Source organism: Osmerus mordax, chromosome 15 (genome assembly GCF_038355195.1).
Source record: "Osmerus mordax isolate fOsmMor3 chromosome 15, fOsmMor3.pri, whole genome shotgun sequence".
Lineage (NCBI taxonomy): Eukaryota > Metazoa > Chordata > Actinopteri > Osmeriformes > Osmeridae > Osmerus > Osmerus mordax.
The window spans coordinates 6,822,337-6,846,677 of NC_090064.1; the positions used below are offsets into that span (position 1 = coordinate 6,822,337).

The 24,341-nt window shown below is 47.7% G+C and overlaps 1 protein-coding gene across 1 annotated transcript in view; it reads right to left on the reverse strand.

The window, feature by feature from the left end:
- Positions 1 to 4,405: 4,405 nt before the first annotated feature.
- LOC136957972 (netrin-G1-like) overlaps positions 4,406 to 24,341 on the reverse strand; it is a 63,199-nt gene continuing 43,263 nt past the window's right edge. Inside the window, exons 5-7 of the mRNA XM_067252189.1 lie at positions 12,966 to 13,132; positions 11,687 to 11,854; positions 4,406 to 4,653 (exon numbers count right to left, since the gene is read on the reverse strand). Of these exons, the coding sequence (XP_067108290.1) occupies positions 4,406 to 4,653; positions 11,687 to 11,854; positions 12,966 to 13,132 (583 nt within the window). The remainder of the gene's footprint in view (positions 4,654 to 11,686; positions 11,855 to 12,965; positions 13,133 to 24,341) is intronic.

Below are 24,341 nucleotides of genomic sequence, written 5' to 3' on the forward strand. Positions count from 1 at the left end.
TTGACTGTTACGAAATGCCAGTATTGATTTGATTTTCATGTGTTTTGCAGATTCTTTTGCCTTGGCATGGTTCCTGGGCCTGAATATGTGAAGGCTATAAGGCTTTGCTGGAATGAAAGCAATACATCTGGGACCTGTGCTGTTGATGAGTGAGCAGGAAGTGCTATATTGCTACTTCCTGGGCTTTGTCCCATTAATGACATTCGTATTACATCCAGGAAGTCCCAAACCTACATTTTCTTCAGGCATAATATTACCAAATTGCTGTATCATTGCTGGGTCTCAGCAGTGTTTTGTTAAGAAATCTCTAATGGCATGATACAGATGTCTGTTCTGTAATCACCTTCCGCTCTAGACTGTCCAACCTAACAAATACCCTTTGCTCCCTAAGATCACAGAAAATGACCAGAACATTTCCCAGAAGAAATTCTTTACAGCACCTACATAATTCAACAGTGTAAAACATTCACTGCACGTAACACTTTATCACCAGGTAAGATATATCGCCCTGGTAACATCACCAGGAATATTCTCAGGTGAGCTGGTCTCCAAAGACAGGCCTATACCTGTAACAAATGGAGCCATGAAACTATTCATTAGTCACCCAAGCGTTGAGATTACCCCATTAGTGCTGATGCTCCCTAAAATGAGCAATGTGGGTCAAAACAAGTTTTCTGAAGTTGTAGAAGGGTAATTTTACGGAATTCATCTTTTCTTACCAGAAGGACGATTGTGTAACGTAAAAGCACGCAATCGCGCATAACATACCGCCGTCCGCCTGATAAAAACAAAACAAAGGATACAGAACTGAGGATGCACAGTGTATGTTTTGACAATTTAGCTTCGCCTTGACAACTCCCCCACTATGAGGTCCACTAGCGTTTTCAGTGGTGAAATGAAGTGTGGGGAGTCAACATTTTATCTTATCCTGATTTCCTTTTTACCATGGGTTTAGGCACTGCGAATGCGCACACCAGAGTTAAGGTTCGCCGTGTAGTTTTGCGCTAGGACAAATCGACAGAACACCGGTGATTTTCTCCAGCCCTAAAGAACGTGCAACCATTAGGTCCTGTGCTTTGGTAACACATTCTGGACAGTATAACAAAATGGAAGCAACACCGGGCTGTCGGAAAGCCCAAAAACACACCTGTCCAAAATAAACACTGATCGATAGTTGCTGTGTCTGGTTCAATGTCCGCATTGATCACCACACAAAGGACCCCATGCTAGGAAATAGTGTTGATTCAAGGTCAGTAATACTACAATAAGACCAGACTGGCTGGATGTATGTTTGTGTGAGTCCAGCAACATACAGTTTGGTTATACAATGAGCATTTGGTTTTTGGACAAAGAATATAGAAAATACTGCTTGTCACTTGATAATACTATCAAGTGACAAGTAACATTATAAAGGCATTCAACATATAAATGGTATACTATACTGTGTATTTTTTACTTTGTGGATTAACAAGAAATGTAGACTTTTAATATAACGGGTAATACATGTTTGTTCCCTGAAGCACAAGTTGTTTATTTATGAGCATTGTTTTCCAACTGAGATTGTGTTGGAGAGAAGCTCTGTGTTTAGGTCAGGGAGCAGCTGTTGAAGGTGAGCTATCTAGGATGAATCCTTTTCCCTGAACAACAAAGGCCTATTTTAATTCTCCACACAGCATGCACGCTGACACCTTGGCTGAACGTATGGTTAAAATTAGTGCCACTGTAGGGGACCTTGACGAACAGTGACTTTGACTGAGTTCATCAACACATCCCACTGGTGTGAATCTTCTGGGACAGAAAGATCCTCTGGGAGGTTTCTACCCTGATGACTAAGCTCTCTCCGAAGTCATTGTAAACTGTCAAGAGAATAATTAAATCTAAGATTATACTGTGTGTTTGTTTATTTGCAATGTCTTAACTATAAGAATAGATTTGAAGAATAGAAAACACACATTTCTGCTCAACCACCCCTGTTTATTTTTGCAGACAGAACCTGGTACCCAAAGAGAGATAAATCAGATCAGGTCTCTACTGGATGGTTTGATTGTGTGAACAGCAATCTCTCACACCATATGCCACCTGTGAGAGTGATGCATGATGGGATTTTGTCTGTGCTCAACCCCTGACTGGAATCTGGGGAGGATTTGTTGACAGCCAATCATAACGCAAGCTCCCACAGATACGTGAGTTACTCAGTAACACCCTGGACTTCTGCACAATGCCCATTATCTTGTTTTTTCATACATTACCTCTGTCTCAGCTGCCCACTCCGATATACCCCCTAATTAAAAAAAGTATGTTCTCGTCTGCAAATTAAGATATCATTTGTGATATTATATGAGAATGGTTATTTTATCAATCTCACTGCTTGTTGGAGAACCTTCTAATGTGTCAGTGAGTTTCAGCTATTCAACAGCAACTGTCCTTGGAAGTAAAAATGACAATAAACGACATCAACTGGCACCTCACAATAATGGGTATTTCTAAGTGAGCAAGTGTACAGTATATTACTAGCATGAAACCATTTAGTAAAAAAAACACTCAACAAATGATATGCCGGATTCAAGTTCCAGAATCTATATGCAGCACAAGCTGGGGTTTAAATATTTCAGGTTATGGACTAACTGTCTACAGTTTGTCAAGATGCGCTACATAAACTTTAAACATCGTCTCTCAGGGAAACGTCAATAATTCATATTTAATTCACCTCTTCTGACAATGGGTTTCACTGAAAGTGAATTGGAAATAAACTGCAGAAGAATAACACCAAAGTGTATAGCACACTCCCTGTTTGTCATATGTACGTCTTAGCATGAAACAATAAAAAGCAGTACACATGTTTTATATAAAGTGCATACATACATTTCTATGTATTTGTTTTATTATTCAGACATACAGTTTCATCAAAACCACTCCATGACTCAAAAACAATGTCACTTCAAGAAGCAAATGATCCACACACCTGGGCCGATTAAATTTTTTAACTTTTATTCACTTAAATTTTCAAGTGTTAAAGCAACAAGAAAACATTGATAATGTCCTTTGGTGGGATCTTATAACACGTTATAATACTGTATGTAAACTGATATTCTTTGATGCCAGCACGTTGCCAATACTAAGGAAAATTAACTGCACCAAAAAAAGTTAAGCTAAATTGAATAATACTGAAATTAAACCATTTTCATTCTGCATTTGTCGTCTGGGAAAGGTACAGTAACAGTTTTCCTTCAAACAAGCTTTGTTGATGTGATACAAAAAAAAGAATGACGTGTTTTCTACTCAAGAAACAAAGTCGGATACACTGGTAGCTTGGCTTGCTAATAATCTCCCACCTGCTTACGTGAACTCTGGTGTTTTGGACCATGACCTCAGGGAAAACAGTGACTTTAAGAGAAAATAATAAATATACAGGTACTGTAGGTCGACTTTTGTTTGAGGCGGGGGAGGGGGGGGGGCTATTACACATGTGCGTCACTAACATTGGACAAAGAATCTTTCAACCGACAACGGTTACTGGTTAACGTTACAAAAGCACAGGTCAGTGGGAGGGTAGAGGTGGGAGGGTTAGGATGGACAGGGTGGAACGACGAAGAGAAATATTTGGACAGAAAGCAACAGAGAGAGAGAAAGAGAGAGAGAGTAAGAAAGGGGGTGGGGGTGGAGGGGAAACAGGAATGATCTTGGGATAGATTTTTTTTGACGCAGGTCAAACGTGGCAGTCCAGATAGATTTCCCTATATCCACAATGCACTGACAGCAAAGAATGCTTACATTTCATAGTTTACTTCGATTTTTTTTTGTTTGTTTTTTTTACTTCATTGACTTGCTTGAAAGGCTCCACGAAGCAGAACAGATCACGAGGCATCTGTATCAGTTCAGCCCGGAAGCGCTCCAGCCAGTGTCGATCTCAGAAGCACCTCTAGGGGGAGGGGCAGCCGCAGCAGGCTTCGCTTGAGATCACCGCTGATTGGTCGCAGCGGCCGTTGCCGTGGCGATAGAGAGGAAGTGAGCGAGCGAGCCGTCATTTCCAGTCATCCTCCTTTATTTTTTTTTCAACGGGAGGGAAAGTCTCTGGCGTCTTGGCTCATCAAGTAACTGGTCTCTGTGGACTTGTAGACTTTTTAGTTAAAGCAAATGCTCAGTTTAAACTCTTTAAATATCTGGTATTTTTCATTATTCATTTATCTCATGTCTATATATTCTTTTATTTTTTTTAATTTTTTTACGCCAAATTAAAGTTTTGCTTTAATTCTGGCACATTCCCTTCTTGTCAGCGAGTGTCTGTTGGGTCTGGTGGGCAGCACCTACGGTAGAGTAAGCTTGTGGTGTTTTCTCTCAGTCTTTGTACAGTAGTTGATTATTGGGTGTGTAGGTGTCACCAGTTCCAGCTACGGGCCTGTGGATCTCAGAGCATGCCAGCCCAGGGAGCCTCTCTCAGGGCCATGCCCAGCAGGAGCAGCAGAAGCCCGGGTAGCGATGGAGGCGAGAGGGCGGCTTGGCCCGAGTCCAGGCCGCCGCAGCCCCCTAGCTCGTTCTCGCAGCGCCGTTTCTCACACAGGAGACCCGTGAAGTCGGGGGTGCAGTGGCAGCGGAGGTTGTTGTGGCACACACCGCCGTTCTGACAACGCAGGAGCTCGTTGTCGCACACGCGAGCTGTGGCGACAGACAACAGAAGGAGAGAAATGAGCTGTTCATACACACTGAGAACACAAGAGAACATGATCCATATCCTGTGCAGTACAGTGCCTGTTGATTACTGCCTACTGTGCATGTCTTAACTGACAATATATTTACATTTAGCAGACACTCTTATCCAGAGCGATTTACAGTAAGTACAGGGACATTCCCCTGAGGCAAGTAGGGTGAAGTGCCTTGCCCAAGGACACAACATCAGTTGGCATGACCGGGAATCGAACTGGCAACCCTCGGATTACTAGCCCGATTCCCTCACCGCTCAGCCACCTGACTCCCCAATACAGGTCACTTTAATTTTATTGGAATTATATGAAGATATACTGTAAATGTAAAGTGCAAGCCATTAATGCTAGTCATTTGAGAGAGTAAAAAAAAAAACATGCAATTATTTTACTATACACAGGCCTACTAATATACAGTATATAGGCAAACACTTTGGGCCCACTTCTTGAACTAAGAAATAAATTAATGTGTAAGAGCCCCTTTTACAGTTCTTCATTATTGAGGACGGAAAGAGAGAGGAAGACAAGCCTTTATCGGGTTTTTAAATTTAGAAAAGCACCCGACTCAGTAGCGTAATAAATGGGTACGATAAAAGAACATGTATCTTATTCCCTTAAATAACAATTTTTACACATTTGTGACTGCAACAGGTAAAAGTATTTGAATAAATTGGGGTGTAACATGCAGGCCTAGGTATTGGTTTACAGTATATACCAAAATGCATAGTTTTTGTGTTGATCACACACATTACTTCTCAGTAATGTTATAGATGGGCCTAAACAATCCAAAGTAAACAACACCCATCTGGCTTCGTGTTCCACAACAATGGCGAATTTATCTATCCAAAGCCCTCGCCAGGAAAATCAATTTCCTAAATTCATTCATCTGGTTTGCATAACACACTTGATCATTCTCTCTTTCTAATTTCCCCACTCTCATGTGAACAAGCTCTCTTTCATCATCTCTATCACGTAATTATCAAAATGGAGGAAGTCCCATTTGTCACGCGTTATTTTGCGGTGTTCTTGCTGCAGCGGTGATGAATCGAAAGCTCGGCACGAAAGTCTCTTTCGCAGATCGTGGACTTCCCCGGCCCCTCCGCCACAACGACAAACTTGACTGTGACCTCATCTGCGGTCAGAGACGGACGCTAAGGACAGCCTGTTCTACATTGGAAGGAGCTTTTGGGCAAACGGCAAGCGAGCAACCTGTCAAATGAACAAACCGACAGGCACGAAAGAGTGATGTACGCGTAGAGGTCGCACTGAGACGGGACACTCAGAGAAGACAACATATTTCTGGGAGAAACGATACCGAGATGATACTCTGCATGGCCCAGACTAGCGCAGTGCCCATGATGCAGCTGGTGATTAAGATGTTGGTTACAGTTAACACCGAATGGTCACTGGTTCGGGGGGGGGGGGATTTGGATGATTCTAAGGGCCCTGGTCAGACAGGTAGCCCAGTAGAAGCCCATACTTTCCCGGATGATTTTGATTCTGGGGCCCGGAGCACAAATGAGCCAGGTGCCCCAGAAACCCTAGAGGCTCCCCTTTTCCTTAACAGAGAAGCTACTAGAGGTTTATCCTCTGGTCCACCTTCGATTAGAAGGGAGCCCTAACCGCTAGCGGCACCCCATCACGGAGCCCTGTCTCATGGCCCATGGGCGGTGATCAGGCTTGGTCTGCGGTGTGTAGAAAGAGGTGTGGACATGTTCAGCCATGGAGACACCTTCTCAACACCTTCCCTCCAGGTGCAGATAGAGAGAATGTGCGGGTGTGGGAGAGCTGACTAGGAAACGGAGCCGCAAGTTTCAGCCTAATGTGTGTCCTCCAAGATCTAGTCGAGAGCAATCAAGCGAATTAATTAAAACGACATGTTTTCCCCCTACGGTCCTTGGTGTAATTACGACATGGACAAGACTCTATTAATTAGACATCTTTTATTTTGGCCATACATTTTCATCTTCCAGTGCCCTTTTCCAAAGCAGTATTATTTCACCTTATTGGTTCTGCCCAGACTAGAAGATAGACCCATATTAACTGACAGTGAACAAGAATGGAATACTTCATTTCTAAATATGTCTACATTTTCTTTAAATATTAAGCTGCTCTTCAGACAGCTACCAGGAGAGCCAGTATGGAAGGGAGTGCTGTAGTATATATATAGTACAGTACACTCTGTCATGTCCTACCCATACATTAGCCATCCAGGGATATGGGGAAATCAAGGTAACTGCAGAGACAGTATATTTGCTAAGATGTTCTGCCAGCACAGTTCCCAAAACCAGGAGAGACTAGATCGATCGTAACGTCCCTGACACTATTGCTTTTGGTAGTACATCAATGAGAAGCACGATCGAGCACGCTGTGTTTTATTCGGGGTTTTAAAGTGCTACTTTTCGGAGCTTGTCTTCTTTGTCCACTCCCACGTTCTTTTTTCCTCTCTATAATTCTTCGTCCCTCTCTTTCGATCCCTCCATCTCTCCCTCGCCCCTCCCTCTGTTCCCCTCTCCCTCACCCACACCCCTTCCCTCCGTCCTTCTTTCCTCCCTCTCTCTCGCTCCATCTCTCCCTCACCCCCCTCTGTCCCCTCGGTCTCTCCCTCGGTCCCCCTTCTCCTCTCTCTTTCTCACTCTCTCTCCCTCCACCCGCCGCCCCCTCTCGCCCCTCTATCTCTGTCAGCGCTGAGCCTCCAGCTGCTCCCCCCCGGGGAGGGCCGAGCCTCAGGGCTGTGGCCCGGGAGAGATGAACGACCCTGGGGACACGTCCCTGGGCTGGCTGGGTCCATCCAGGTGGGTGTGTGGACACACAGCAGGGTGTGTCTCAGTCACCTTCCCTGTCTCTCTCAGCCCACTCTCATCACTCAGCGCCCCCCAGTCCCGGGTACGGACCGGGGGTTAGGAGGAACAGCATGGCTCGGGGCAGGGAAGGGCTATCCGAAGGTTTTCGTTCACCTCTACGGTAAGCACGCTGCTATTGATGGGATGAGGGTTCTGTGAAGGAGTTATTGATACACCATTTAGTATTTGTCCCCGATTGGAGATACTCTAAAACAAAATGAAAGCATGCATGGGTGTGATCATTTAAATGATTTACATTTGATTTGATCAGAACATCAATAACCCTACCCTTAATGTCTGAACCCTGTGGGAAAAGTCCTCCTGGAGACCGAGATGGCATTCTTAGAAGAGATAGAGCTCTAATCTCAACTGGGATTAGGGTTGATAATTACAATCCGCAGGAACTCTTCATTCCTCCTTGCACGTTCACCAGCCCCACTCAGGTAAACAGAGCCAGGCTAGGACAGACATAGTAAGATTTATTGGGTTTACTTTCGATTTGAGGGATAATATTTGGAGAGAAAAGTGATGAACTATGAGTGCCTGAGTGAGGATGCCGTCTGTTTGACAAGAGATTTGAGTTTTAATTGCATCTTGCAATCTGCATACAGATAGGTGTTGATCCAAGGAACTAACCTGAAGTTGAGAATAGCATGTCTAGAAAAGTTGTAGGAGTAGAACAATGGGTGCTCTCTGTATTATGACAAAATATGTTCTGTTTCTCTGCACGGCTGGGTTTGTACAGTTTCATGGATGGTGGTTATTCATGAGTTATTATTACAGATAACGCGACGCTAGCCGTTAACGTTGATCAAGTGTTCACGGACAAACTTGGAATCGATAAAACAAAAGTTGCGGAAGTCTGTCTCATCTCCCTGTCACCTCGGTGAGACATTCCCCTCCACCGTGAGAAGCTGCTTCTCCTTCTGTGGTTTTTGAGGCACTCGGCTGTCACACAGGTGTGAATCCTGTCAGCGATCTCCATCTAAAGTGAACCCTTCAACAGCGCACGTCATTGAGCATCCATATGCCCCTTGAAGCTTTCTGGGTAAAGTTAACGTCTTCAACAGCTTCTCCGCATTAGACTCTTGGAGGAATGAGCTTGATAAATAACACTGTGGTGGACTCTTTTGTTTGTATGTGCTATCTAACAGAAAGATGAGAAAAAAACCTCTAAAATGGCACTTTTTAACGATTTCGAGCGGTGCAAAGCGCTAAACGCTGGCCGCTGACCACCATTCAGTGGAGGTTAGTGTAGACCAGGGAGAGATGAGAGCTCATGGAACAGATCCTGCTCTCTGTTGGGCTGCAAGCAGGGTATATTTACTCAGCTGTCAGGTCCAGGGCACCATGACACCGTGGAATAACTGAATAATACGTTTCCGCATGCTAAGTTGCTGATGCATCTCTCCTCTGAGAAGGAGCTGGAAAAAAAAAACTCCAATTGTTAACCGTTAGTAAAACTAACAGAGTAATAATATATACCGAAGCACAAGCAGCACTGTGTTTTAGTTGGATGCTCGTGCCGGGATGTGAAGGCCAGATCTGGGTTAGCGGCCCGGTTAGTCCATGTCAGGGTTCAAACATTCTGACTCAGAGGGCCAGAGCATTCAAAGCAGCTTCATGCTTGCAAGGTCAAGCTGTGGCACCAAGTAGATAGAGAGAGAGATTGAGAGAGAGTAATAGAGAGAGAGAGAGAGAGAGAGAGAGAGAGGGCGAGGGGTAGAGGGGAAACAGGAATGACCTTGGGATAGATTTTTGAGAGAGAAAGGATGTGGTGGGAGAACAAGAGAGAGATGGAAAAATGTCGGAAATAGAGGGAGAGGAAGAGCGAGTGAGCACAAGAGAGAGACAGAGAGAGAGAGAGACCTGGAGTTTTGAAGCTGCAGAGGGAGAATTGTGGTTCTACTTACATTTGCAGCCATTGTCCCACAAATATCCAGGTAGACAATCATGGCACTTAGGGCCAGTTGTTCCCTCCTTACAGTTACAAAATCCTGTGTCATTACAGCGACCACTGTCTGAGCCATACGGATTACAACTACAGTCTGAAAAAACAAGACACACACACACACATGGGGACAAGGTGGTGCCATGGCTCATCAGAATGTCTGGCATCAGCTCATCCATCATATTCATCGAAGAACCATCTAGAAAATGTTGCTATCGCCCGAAGCCTTCAGACACAGTAAATGCACTAAGAATGCTACCATTTCAACAATAATGTGATGAAATATGAAGTAAGTGACCGAAAATGGATTCTAACACATTGAGAACTGTAAACATCTTATGGAAAATTGGAATCTTGTCCTTAAATATTACTTATAGTATTTAGAACAAGATGCTTTTACAGTGCAATGAGCAATAAGCAAAATGCGAGCACCTTAACAAGCAAACTAGGAAGAAGGTTATACAGTTGATGACTATACAAATAGAGTAAAGTTACACAGTTCTGGTCAAGGAAAACCATGAGAACAGGAGACAGACAGAGACAGCAGGGGGTTGAAGAGATGCCGTTGATGTCATGAAATGAGACAGAAGCTAATGACTGGTCTGTCTGCTGTAGACACACCATGGCTACGATTGGTAGTCGGAGAAGTGATGAGATCAGAGTTGAACATTGAAATGGGCATTGCTGTAACATTTTCCAAATCTCCGGGGCGACACAAGGTGTATACCGCAACGGCTTCACAAACATATCGGTGAAAAGCGACCCACTGTGTTTAGGGTGACCTTCAGGTGACCTTTTCGAGGCAAACCGATTGTTTGAGTCTACGGGCGGCGGCTATGCCGTCGGGTTACAGAGCAGTAAGAAGCCCAAACATGGTTCCAGAGACAGCTGTCCTGTCCAGGGCACTGCTCCGGTCCTGCGGGGCCCCTCGGTCGGCGGTCTCTGGGCCTCCGTCACACCTCACCTCTGAGGGCCGAGATGACGGCCACCGTGAGAAACCCAAAGCGGGCTCTTCCCCCAGGGCTGGCGTGATAGGCGGAGGAGGGAGGGCGGGCGGAGGGGGAGGGAGGAGAGGGTGGAAGGAAGGGAGGCAGTCGGGGGGGGAGAGGGGCGGTGGGAGAGACGGGAGAGGGATGAAGAGGGGTCGGGTGAGAGGGAGGGAGGGAGGGAGGAGGGGGAGGGTGGGAGGAGGGTGCACGCGCCATACAGGTTTAACGCACCGGCAACTCTTAACAGTTTGTGGCGACCTTTCACTGCTTTTCCCGGGCAGGCCGATTCCTGCGGTAACATATGCACTAGCGTCTCACCCGCGCCTGTTGTTGTGGCTTGTCTCTGACACCTAGAGACTGTGCTTCTCCCCTGCCTCCCCCCCCCCCCCCCCCAGCCACCCCCCACCTGGCACGTCTTGGCTAGCTCTCCGAAGCCCCCACCGCCCACCCCCTCCAGCACCCACCTGTCCAGACAGCCAAAGAGAGAAGCAACAAGTGCGGTCTGAATCGCTATGGGGAGTTCACGTATGAACTTGGAGGAAAATCCCAACACAGCATCACAGATGGCATGACAACGTTGCTGATTGTTATCAGACGATACGACACATGACCTTTCTCTTGTTATGTTTTGCCATGATGTGCTCGTAAGATTTTTAGTGGTAGTACTTTGTTTGACAAGAAGTCTGTTGATTTCCCCATTGTGTCTTGATTATATTTAACACCCTTATGTAACAAACCTTTTGATTAGAAAGAGGCCAGTTTTTTTCGAGGCCATTATGTGTGTCACAATGTAATCGGTTATTCATTCAGTTTTAACAAGTTGTAATAAAGGGTTTTACATCTAGATTTTCTTTTAGAGAAAGCGGGTGATTCTGTGACTCTTGTTACAATCATGTTGTGGAGAGAAGTGGAAGAAGTCCGTGTGAGTGTGTGTTGTGCATGTGTGTGTGTTGTGCATGTGCACGTGAGTGTCACGTCACATGGATAAAAGCGAGCAAGTGAGGAGGATGGAACAGAGAAAACATGGGATTGTAAAAGTAGATCATAATAAAAGAACGAAACGACAACACAGAAAGACATGACGTGACCCCGCTTGGGGGGAGGGGGGGGTGGTGGTGTGGGGAGGGTGGAGGTGAGGCTGAGAGGTCAAAAGGTGGACAGGAAGCGGAATGAAGTGGTGCCGGTGACGGTGAAGGGGGAACTGACCTATGCACCCATTCACATCGTTCGGCTCTGCGGAGGCATTTCGGTAGTAGCCCAGCTTGCACAGCTGGCAGTGCTGCCCCCTAGTGTTGTGCTTACAGCTCACGCAAATGACGGTGTTTATCGAGTCGATGTAGATGCAGCGGTTGGAGTGGCCAAAGCATTCGCAGTCTTGCAGAGAAGATGGGGAGAGGGGGAGAGAGAGAGAGGGGGGGGGAGGAGGAGGGAGAGGGAAACGGGAGGGGGTAGGGAGAGAGAAGGGGAGGAGGGAGAGGGGAGGAGAGGGGAGGGGGGAGAGAGACGGGGGGGAATGGGAGGGGAAAGAGGGTGGGGGGAGAGGGAGAAAGAGGGGGGAGGAAGGAAAGGGGAGAGGGGGAGGAGAGAGAGGGAAAGAGGGAGGAGGTAAAGGGGGGGGGGGGAAGAGGCAGAGGAGGCCCGGGTTGAGAGGGGTGGAGTTGGCTGCGGCTGTGTGCTACGGCGGAGGTAGACGCAGGGACGAGAGGCACCATCACATGCGCGAGGTCTGGATGGAGGGATGAGGCTGATGGATGAGAGGAGGATGAAGCTGGTATGGACACAGCCGGAGACACGAGACGTCAGATCCCCTCAGGGCTGGCAGGGGGGGGGGGGGGGGGGGGTCAACTCAAGCACAGAGACACGGAGGATGAGGAAGGGGCCGGAGGGATACACTGAGCGTCGCATGAGCAGCACACAACACCAGACACCACAAATGATGAGCAGGATGTCATGGTCAGCCTTGGTGAACTACATAAACCCACCTAGTAACCAACTACCTACATAAACCCACCTAGTAACCAGCTTAGGTTGTAAACAAGGTCAAGGTAAACTACCTAAGTACACAACGTAAACAGCCCAGCTAAACAACCTGTAGTAGGTAAACAACCTAGGTAAACCGACTAGGTAAACAGCCGTTGGTGAAAGGACTAAAGGACATGTGGAGCCTTGACAGCACTTTTGTTGTCCACTAAACCTTTTTACACACACATAGATCTCCTATGTGTGCGATCTCCCAAAACAGATCCAAATTTGATGACTTTCCAAGAAAATCTGGTATTTGGGTAACAACTGCTCCTGAGGAGCCAGATAACACACCCCATAAATAACCCTCCGCCTTCCTCGCTGCCAACTACATCCAAGAGACACGTTTTCCTCACAAAGTGACGTGTTAGCATGGGATGCAGGTGGGGATATGGAGAGCTGCGACCGCGACCGCGTGTCAGGATGCCGCCGCCGCGCCGGGTCCTGCCGTGCCTTCGCTAACTCCCAGCCCAGACGGAGGACATGTCCCCGTGTCCGGTCTCAACGCGGCGTGACGGTCCCCTAACGCTGGCGTCGCACCGACAGCGCTGTCGCGTGACACCTGGCCGGCTCAGCGCCGCCCCCGAGTTCAGATCAATCCGTCTCGACGAGCGACCGCTGTCGCCACTGCTGTCACCGCGAGGCCAGATGGGGTCCTTAAGCCTTTCCAGACAGGCGGTTGGACAGACAGCTCAGAGAGCTGAAGGGGCTTTCTAGAAGGGATTGTAATTATTGAGGGCTGGATTGAGGTCAGGTCTCCCTGTCGGACGGAAGTGAGATGCCTGCTTTGTAAAAGCAGTACTAGAGACTAGTCTAGGACGCTCTGGCTGAAAAAGGAATAAGGTTTCTAAGAAGCAAGGTTACGTTTTTGCCGCAGCGTGATTCCGTAGCTACACATAAACCCTAGAGTTGGAAGACAAACAATCGTCTATTTTCAAAAATAGGTTAAAACGATGAATCAACAAGGAAGGGGGTTGAGATCTACAGAAGAGCATGTCATTGGACTTTGAAACTTGTTTGTGTTTTGGAGAACCTCTCTCAATGTTTCCCATGGTGACGCCGGGTTTGGAAGCCCAGACATTCCACACAGGTCGTGTGTACAGTGTACAGTCCTCTTATGCATCGGTCATGCCTCGGGGCTGGGGGGTTGTGTTAGGGGATTAGCACTGGTGGGGGGGGGGGGGGGGGGGGGGGGTTGGGGGGGTGAAGGGTGGAGTCTTTCTGTGAGGGGGGTTTGTGTGTGTGTGTGGTGGGTGGGGGGGGGGGGGTTAGTGGAAAGGGTAGTGTTGGGGATTAGAACTGGTGGGTTTGTGTGTGTGTCAGTGATTGTGTGTGTCGTTCGGGGGGGGGGGGGGGGGTTGCCATGGTAGCACAGACACAGCTCCATCTAGATTCATACAGTGGGATGGCTTTAGTCATCGTCAGACACAGGGGGGCGCTGTATGAATCTGAGAGCTCCTACCTCGCTTGCTGTTCGCAACTTGAACAGAAGAGACAGTGGACAAAGCAACTTGAGGAGCTACGGACCAATAAAACAAAAACAAACAAAAAAAACATGATAGTTTGGTTAAACATAAAATTAAGCGTAATAAATGGCAAAAGACCTAAGCATTCATATCACGATTTCTTTCCAAAACGCTGAAATTAACACTATAAGGATGATGAATGGATTGTAAAATCAGGGGTGAAAATAGCAAGAGAAAATGTTCACTCAATGTTGAAGTGTGCAGTGTCAGATAACAAGGAACAATTGTTTAAGGGATGCTCATAACATCTTAATTTAACTGTAAACAGGGACTTATTGTGTGCTGTACATTGATGTGATGTAAATCTTGTAGAAACATGTAGCTGTAACTAAATCAAACATCCTTTCCTGTAACTTGTTGGTGACTCGACCACAAAAAATGGTAGGCTTACTAGTTGACGCTGGAATATCTTAAAGGTGAGCAGAGATCTCTGTTTTTATTATCCGTTCTCTATGGTGTTCTAGACTCCATCAAACCATTGCTTGTTTACCGAACAGACCATCTGAAACAGCCAAACATTCCTTCGTCCTGCACTCCCCCGCAGTCCTACAAAGTCTGGGAAAGATCACGGTTGCTCGCCGCCTGATGCTGGCACACACCAACAACGCATGCCCTAAATCCCCCGAGTTGGAGACACTAACGGAAACAGGCCGCGCCGATCGCAAGGAGGAGGCACACCAGCGACTCAGCGCACCAGATTAACTCGAGATCCCCTGAAATCAATCTACGTGAAGCTGCCATGAAACCGTCCCTCTTTCCTTTAACCAGGCCAGGGATGGAGGATTGCTGGGAACATCAAGGCTAGTTAGAGCGGGGAGCGATAGTCATGGAAAGTTGCGCGGGGTGCAATAATTCTGGCTAGTTAGAGCGGGGAGCGATAGTCATGTAAAGTTGCGCGGGGTGCGATAATTCTGGCTAGTTGGAGCGAGGAGCGATAGTCAAAGGATAAGAAGGAGTGTGGAAGTGAATGATTCGCTGCTGTCGAGAGATTCTGCATTTGTGTGTGTGTGTGTGTGTGTGTGCGTGCCTGCGATTTGAAAGTCGTCACAGGACGGTTGCCGAGTGTAGCCTACGCTGGGATTTCAAATTCTCATATCAAGGTGCCAAAGCCCTCTGTCACTAACGAGATTGTGAAGGAGTGGAAGGGGACAAAATCGCTTTTTGTCCGTTTCGAAATAAACCAAACAAAAAATACATTTCAATCATACAGAGTATCATTTAAAACACAGATACATTTGAGGGTGTGAAAAATCCAGAATTCGGTTTTATTGTTGTCAAGTCACCTGGTGACAGGAACTGCATACACAGTCTGAGGTAGATCTATAAGAGATGTTAGAAGAGAGACTGATAGTCTTACGTCGGTAGCCTACCTTGATTTCGGTTAGCAACCCCTAGAGATGAGACATTCGGCCGTACTGCATGCAATCGAGAGAAACCAGGAGTTATTAGGTGTATTAGGTGTTTGTGGACAGTAGATACACTAACAGGGGTTCTACAGGGGGTTGACCAGTGGCTGTGGACACAGACAACTACACATAGATGTCCCTCGGGGCTCAACCGGGAAACGACAAAACAACATTATGACCGTGACGTCACACAGGAACGGGCAGACATATGCGCCCTAGCGTGTTCCTCTGGCGTTGTATGTAATTGTGCAGTTCCACTGTGTTTTTATGTACGGATGGCGATGATGAGGGAACTTAAAGATAACCAAAAGGTGAAATAACAGCAACCAGAATCTCTCTGATACGTTGCAGGCTCATAACTAATGCAGGCACGTTTTAACAATGTATAGGGAACAAAGTGGTGGGGATACGTTTTGTTTAATTCATCAAATTGACTATTCAATCAATATCTAATTATAGTGTATTTCTGGAGGAGAAATAACAATGAATAAGTAATGAGTTGTGTCAGGAGTTGGAATGACTGATTGTGGTGCGGCATTGTAACCTCATAATTACATACAAGTCGGTATTTCCTTGTTGGGGAAATACAGGTGGTGTTTGGAGGTTGGAGATGGGAGACACCTAATGTAAGGCAGAATTAAGATAACAGACCTCCCCCAAACCTCCCACAGACTAAGCCCACAGCATCACTGTGTGTTTCTGTGTTCCGGAGGGTCATGTGACTGGGCTCAGGGTTGGTTTTGTGTCAGGTGATGCTGAGGCAGGTGTGTGAACGTCAGTGCTCATTCTCTAGTGAAGAATGCTACGTTTAAGGTGGCGCTCTTGCTTAGCGGTCATCGGATGTCCTGCAGCTGCATGTTTTCTACAGTGGCGTACACACTCTACAATGACGGAAGCAATGCTGTGTTTAGAAAGCAGCTTTCCATTCTCACATTGAAGTCTGTAAACTAAATTCAAACTGACAATGTAAATTCTTCTTTCACACGTGAAATTAAAGAGCTGTCATGTTCAGTTCTTTCCTCACCTTGACATAATAGGAGGGGTGTGATTAGAAAAATGAGAGTTATTAATCATTCTTAATAAGAGATTTATTAGCCCAAATATCCACCCCATCTGTGTCTTATCAATGAGTCTTTGGAACAAAATTCAGGTGAGCCAAGCTGAATAAGAACTGACAGATTTTAATCAATGCCATTCCCATAACGAAATGCAATCTTGCAGAGACGAAATCGCATTTTAAAATATTAATTGTTCTTTAATGGCGGCGTTAGGCCGCTCAGCGTGGCTAAATAAACTTGGAATAGAATTGAGAGAAAGTCAATAAAGAATTCAATTACCGTCAAACAACTATGAAAACGGCAGAGTTTAGCGCTTCACACAGAGAGTCTATTTTGGGTTCCTCAAGGACGTTTAGCTCTTCTCTGATTGCTTCTAGTTTGGTTTTAGAGGACACACTGTACACACAATTTCAGATTTTCATTGGGTTTCCTGAAACAAACAAAAAAAACATAAAAGAAAAAAAAGCCTCCCTCCTTTGTGTGGCTCGTATTTCATGTTGTTGTGACACAGCTGTCCACGAATGTTTGTGTTGTGTGACAGCTTTTTGTGGGTGCTAACCTTCCTACAGGCGTGTCGGGATGTGACACGGAGAACGCACCATCGGCGTGTCGTCTGTGCACACACACACGCGCACGCACGCACGCGCACTCACTCACACACGCTCCCACGCACGGATGGACACTGGGACTCCGGGGTGCGTTCTGTCTGGGCGATTCGGGGGTTTGGTCGATGGGTGAAGGGTGTGTATGTATATGCCGTGATGGAGGACATGCACATGTGCTGTGGCGGGCACAGGCCATGCGTGGGAGGAGACCCGGAAACGCGGTCATCTCTCCGAGATGGGGAGGGAAGGGGCCGGTGTCCACTTGGCTTCATGCTCATTTCTGATCACCAACTGTCACCTGACTAGCACCTTGCCATATCAACAACACCTCCGCCATATCAAAGATGTATGTCCTGTATCGCCCTTGACCTACTGTATCATCAGCCTTGGTCCCAGTAACAATGCACTGGTTCCCTCTCTCCCTCCTCTTTGAGGTCTCTCCTCTCCCTACCCACGACCCCCCGGCCGAGGGGGAGGAGAGGACCAGGCAAAAGGAAGCCGGGTCAGAGGATCGGCACACGTCCCACTGACGGTGGGTCCTCCGAGGAGAGATAGGACCCAGCGTGGAGACGCGGCCAGGCCGACAGACCGGGGGGTGGGGTGGGGGTTTGGGCAAGATGGCAGGGTGTTCTGGGGAGCGGGGAAGAAGCTCCAGACCGAGTGGTGCGCCAGCAGGAGATAGGCTCTGTGTGGAGCAGATAATACACACCCTCCGCCTGGTGCTTTATATTAATACCACCGGCCTGACATTAGACCCCCATAGAGGTCCTCTCACTTTTAATAAACTGGAGATGGCATTTATTTATAATGCATCGGGGGAGGGGGACGGGGGGAATGGTGGTTCGTGTGCAGACGACCCAGCTGTTATTGAGTCTTGGGTCTTGGTGAAGGTGAATTAATAGAAGCGTGTTGAGACAGTATGGTTGAGGGCTATTGCTTATTTCCACGGGCCGAAAATAGAAAATTAAACCAGCCCTGGCATAATGAACGCTGCTCAGCCAATTAGGATCGATTCCTCCTCGCTCATGAATAATGTAGAACCGGCGGATCAGAAATGAACATCGCTCACCAAGTGGACTGTAGAGGGGTGGAGAGCGAAGCAAAGCGTCAAGCATTTTTTTTTGTTTTTTTTCGCTGCTGCTGCTTTGAATTCATTTACTTACTAACTGGACCAATGTTATTGGGGATACCTAGAAGAGAAGGAGAGAGGAGGACAGAGAGAGAGAGGAACTGGCATTAGTATATAATAAGGATGAGACAACAATCTTCCACTTTGAACACACAGTCTCCATACACAGTGTAGACACGCATACACACACACACACACACACACATACACACACACACACACACACACACGCACACACACACACCGTACAACTGCAGGCTCTACAGCGGAGCACAGACGTGTCTTATCCTGACTCCAGTCTGCCAGTCGATTCTTTCTCCAATCAGATGTGCCAAACCACCACTGAGGAGATAATACACTCCCAACCGTCCCCATGGCGACCAGATCTTTCATCGCCAGGACACGGACCGTTCGAACGGCTCTTAGAAACCGAGCCTCAGAACCGGACTCGTAAAAAAAAAAAAAAAAAAACTCCCCGCTGTCATTCGCTTCGGCATCCTAAAAACGAAAGGTGTGGAATTCATCTTGGAGGGAAAACGGAGGTGCTGTTCTGGGAGTAGCGAGGCGCTCGATCAGAGAGCGACCCCTGAGCGTGAGCACGCTGTCCAAGTTAGGGGCAGCAGACGTCCTCGTTAGATAAAGTCTGTGTTTGTCGGCGCCTCGCTAGCTAGCTAGCGCCTCCCCCCCCCCCCTCCCCCCCCGATGAAGGCATCTGGCACACCAACACCCCGCCAGCGACAACAGGAAGAGCAGGCATGCGGGGTATTACAAATGGAGGGAAAACTAATATATATATAAAAAAGGGGATAAATAAATAAACTGGATCTCTCTCTCTGGCTTCCCCCCAACCCCCCCGTCCCCACCACCACACACACACACCCAAACGCAGAGGAGAGTCAGAGACATCTGTGCTCTGTTTCTCTCTCTCTGTCTCTTTCATCAAATGAGGGCTCTCGGTCGTTTGGTAGACAGTGCTGGGGGTACCCCAGTAGATTTACTCCTATGTGTGTGTGTGTGTGTGTGGGAGGGGGGTGTCGTTATGGGCGTGTTTCCAATTGTGTGTGTTTCCACGTGTGGGTGTGTGTTTACGTGTGTGCAAGCGTGTGCATGCACGCAGGCCACAAGCCATCGATCCACCCCGCATAATCTAATCTCTCTTTCTCTGATCCCTGCTTGACAGACATAGTTAGGGAGCCAAATGTATGACCTATGGGACGGATGTGTGTGTGTGTGTGGCTGACAGGAGGGCTGAAAAGCGAGCAACCGGAGGGGAGCTGTGGGCCTGGGGGCGGGGCCTGGAAGGCGAGATCACACCAGAGCAGGAAGGACATGACACACACATCCCTCCCACACACACATCTGCTCATCCGCATCTATACCTGTGTCTACACACACACTCACTATACACATGCTGCTGTGGACCTGACTAATCTCACACTTGCATGCACTTTTCACGCCCTGGCGGCCTCTACACACATACCCACCCCCCCCACACACACACACAGTAAACACACGCTCACTGTATGCCGCTGTGGACATAATCTCATACATGCATGCCGCGCCCTGGCGCCTTCTACACATACATACAGTACACACACACACATATACATGCAGTGCACACACACACACAAACATACACACACACACACACACACACAGCATGGACAGTCCACAGGCCTATTCTGAGCGTTTGCGGTGACAGATGTCGCCTTCACAGAGAACCAAAAGAAGGTGTTCACCGACAGGGCCTCAGGCCGGCAGCTGCGAGGTCTCACCACGTGCGAGACTGGAGGATGAACTAGCATTTCCCGATTCTTATCTACGACCTCCTCCATATCCATTCTCGGCGGCGGCATCCTTCCGAACACCCCCCCAAGGAAATAGAACCCCGTTCGGAGATTGCACAGTTATCAGTCTTCTAACAAAAAAGCGATCCTACGGTGACGATATGACAGCCTTTCGTGCTGACCGTGCAGTAATAGGTACCAGTCGTCCGTAAGTACTCGTTAAAGAGCATCGACGGTGGAAATCTCCACCCGGCCCGAAAACAGGAGCCGTGAAGTTTCAGGAGAAGCCAGGTCGGTTTCTAACTGTTCTTACTGTCAGGGGAGCCTTGCAAAGCTTGTGAGGTTATCTAGAGGTCGATATATTCCCCTAACGTCCTCCGTATTAGTTGAAACAACAGCCGCAAAATCTGATAAAGCGGCGAGATCACAAATCCAGCACTTCTGTGCTTCCTTCCCGGCTGCTTCTCATTCAGCAGGGGACGTTATTTTCTATCTCGTGAAAAATACAAGTGTGTAAACAGGTGTATATCGTGGGGGAAAAAAACGCATTTGTTTCGTGAATTCAAGCTTGTCAGTCCAACCCACACAGTCAGAGGGTCGTAGCAGGAGGTCAGGATTCTGGTCGTCTATGCCTGCAGTCAGGAACAAAGCCATTACCCTCTTTATCAACTACCTACAGGCGCGCGCAGATGCTAAAGATCGTATGTGGTACCATTAGATTAATTTTCAATCACCGTCGTTTCGAATCCTCTTCAACTGCCCAAGTTGCCCATTACGGAGCGGAGCCCAGATCTAATCGCGCAGGGTTCACACAGGGAAGGCATCAGGGGTTCTTATGTTTATGGCACGCTCCATTGATTTTTATGGGCTGAGTTTCTTGGTGTCTCTAAGGTCGCTGGTCGCTTGATGGTGAACTTGATCTCTGAGGGCGTGGGGTGGCGTGTGTCCGTAGATGTACACAGACACACACACACAGAAGCACAAGCGTCCACGCACGCGCACAGGCCCTGGGAGAAAGACAGACACGCGTTCGAACCCGACGCCGAAGAACACATTCGTAATCCGTTCTCCTTGGTGCTCTGACAAGCTCTCTGCCCTTCGACGGAGCTCCTGATCGGATGTTATTAACCCCACCTGGTTAAGAAGCCCCCCACCCCCTCCCCCCCCACCCCCAAGGAGGCTCCAGGCAACAGCTTCGGATTGGGCCAGCCGTCAACAGTTCCCCAACCTCCATTGGAAGACCCATCTGCTAATTAGCAACCCGCTGTGCGTTTGGACAGAATGAACGTGTTTTTAGGATTTCGTAAGACCGAGCGAGCGTGCAAGCGTGTGTGTGTGTCTGTCTGTCATGGAGAGACATGCCCGGAAGCCTCAGCACTGGGTTTCCTCTCATTATGACCTTCAGCTGGATTTGTGTATTTGCCTAGCGTCCACCTGGGCCTTCCACGAGAAGCTTATCTGCTAAATTTCCACCGCAGGCTAAGTTGGTAATTACTTTCCCTGGCCGCCGTCATTTTATGGCTATCCATCATTGTCCGGTCCTCTGGTACAGCCGGCCTGCGATGGCGACAAGCCCCGCTAACCAGTTATGGAGGAGGTTTGCCCATCCGTGCCGGGGAAACGACCACCCACAACGTGATTGAATTCCTCGGGAGCAACATTACCGCATGCCCCTGCCTGACTGCTTGACTACTCTATCTAAATGTCTTGGGGGGTGGGGGCGGGAGGAGGATGGAGGATGGATTTGTATTGAAGGTGGCAAGTGTTAAAGTGCTCGTGTGCCGAGTTTGGAGTCACAGTTAAGATTCCGGAGGAATGGGGCGGGCGGTGGAAAAATACAGAGACGGAAGAAACAAATATTTGAAAGAGAGATTACGGTGGCAGCTGCATAGAGCCGCGACGGGAAGGAGGCAAAGTAAACAAGATGGTCTCCTGAGGGAAGAAGGAGAGCATGAAACAAAACCGAGAGATAGTGCAAGAACAGAGAGGGAGGGAGGGAGGGAGGGAGAGGGGGGAGGAAGGGAGGGGGGGAGGGGGGTTAGAAGAGCAGAAGTTAAATAGAGAGAGGGGATGGAGAGAACAAGGGGTAGAAATTGAGATATACATCAAGAGAGCGATAACGAGATAGTGTGTGAGAGAGAGAGAGAGAGAGAGAGAGAGAGAGAGAGAGAGAGAGAGAACTGAATGAAATAGGAGTGAGCAACACTTCAATGGCATGAGGAGAAGTTGCAAATCGAGCCAGAGACAGAGAAAATATAAACAAGCCATAAACATGTGAAAGACAGAGAGAATGGAGGCTGTGTCCGCGCGTGCACGTGAGCGCACGAGTGTGTGCGTGTGTGCCTGTGTGTATGTGACAGTGTGTGGCTCTGCGGAAATGAATGGGTTAAACTCATGTGATTACACATGAGTAACAAACTAAAGCGGGCAGAGGTATAACTCACTGCAGTCTCTCTACACAGCACCCAGGAGACACTGGAGGAGATCCTAATTACACCACATATCCAGACGCTGTTTAAACAGGGTCACCTGTCTGCTCCTCTGCAGATTTCAGGGAACACTGGGCGAAACGTTACGGTAAATGCATGTTAGAACACACTCTGTCAGCAATTTCGAAGATTCAAATATTGAGGAAGTTAAGAAAGTGATAGTCTTGTTCTGACATGAGCAGAGGAAGTTCATACATGTAAAAACAGGGAGTCAGGTGGCTGAGCAGTTAGAGAATCGGGCTAGTAATCTCAAGGTTGCCAGTTCGATTCCTGGCCGTGTCAATTGACGTTGTGTCCTTGGGCAAGGCACTTCACCCTACTTGCCTCGGGGAATGTCCCTGTACTTACTGTAAGTCGCTCTGGATAAGAGCGTCTGCTAAATGACAAAATGTAAATGTAAAATGTACAGGGGGCACACGCAAAACAGGGATTTTATTGTGTCTGTGGTCTATGTTTTGGGTTGACTTGTACTGAATAAACACTAACCAAATGAACAAAAATCTGTGCTTGTTTATTTGTGTGTGGGCGAGAGAGAGTGTGGTGAGAGAGTGTGTGTGGGGTTGGGGTGAGAGAGAGTGTGTGGGGGGGTTGAGAGAGTGTGGGTTGGTGTGTGAGACCGTGTGTGTGTTTGTGTGTGGGTGAGAGAGAGTGCGTGTTTGCACATGTGCACACACTTATTTTTGCCTCATCAGAATGGGGAATCAAGGGCAAGCAACCAAGCTCAAACATCTGTTTGTTACTCGCTAATACACGCTAATTAGAGAAGCAGCATGAGAAAAGGCCATTAGTGAGTCTCAATCCTGCGTGCTGATAATGATCTGTTGTTGTTATGATTTACTCCTCTGTATGACGCGAATATTTCAGGCCAGATTAGCGGGGTGGAGTTTTAACAGAGGAGTACCATTCCCGGTCTCTAAGATGGTGAAGAACCTACAAAGATATTCTTTCTCTCCTCTTTCACATCTAATCTCCCTGTTCCTGATCTGGCTTCCGTGAGATCGCCTCTGGATCCTGCCAGCTTAACTCTGCCTAGAGGCAGCACTGTCACTGAGAACAATTCATCAACAATTCAAAAAAAGTGCTGTAGGAGAAGAAAAAGTCACATAAACACTGAAGTCTTTGGGTTTCCACTTCCTGTGGAGGCTGAGGTCTGGGTCTGGAGGGAGGACACTCTGTCAGTACCCCAACACACACACACACACACACACACACACACACACACACACTAACTCTGCCAGGGGACATGTCTGCTAACGCCCCTTTGATCTGGGGAAGTTTGGAGATTGGACTGTTTTACATTCTGCCTCTGATCCTGATTGGACGAGGTGGGATTAGGAAAACAGGAGCGTTCGATACCCTAGTGTCTCAGACTGGAGAACTGCCATCACATACACACACACACACAATATAGTCCCACACACACACACACACACACACACACAGAACTACCATGCCACACACACACACACTATTGGGACGATGACCTCAGCCCTCCTGGGTCATCAGGAGTTCTTCCTTCTCATCTGCCTGCCGACGGACAGTGTTTCCATGACAACGCTTTTTGCCTCGTTCTTATCGGCGTGCACGGTGTGTGGTCACACTTGAACACACACACTGGGCTCTTTCAACACTCACAACAACAGAACCCTCTCGTTCTAAATAACCCAGATGCCAGACTCCGGAAAACAAACAAACAAACAAACAAAAAGCCATGGGTAAGATAAGTAGCTTTGCTGACGTGACGTTTGCAGCCAGCGTCGGAGAAGACGCTCTTAGCCACATGGAGTGGATCCAGCAGGTCGTCAACTCTCCCCCGTCCTGATCCCCTCGCCTCAGAGG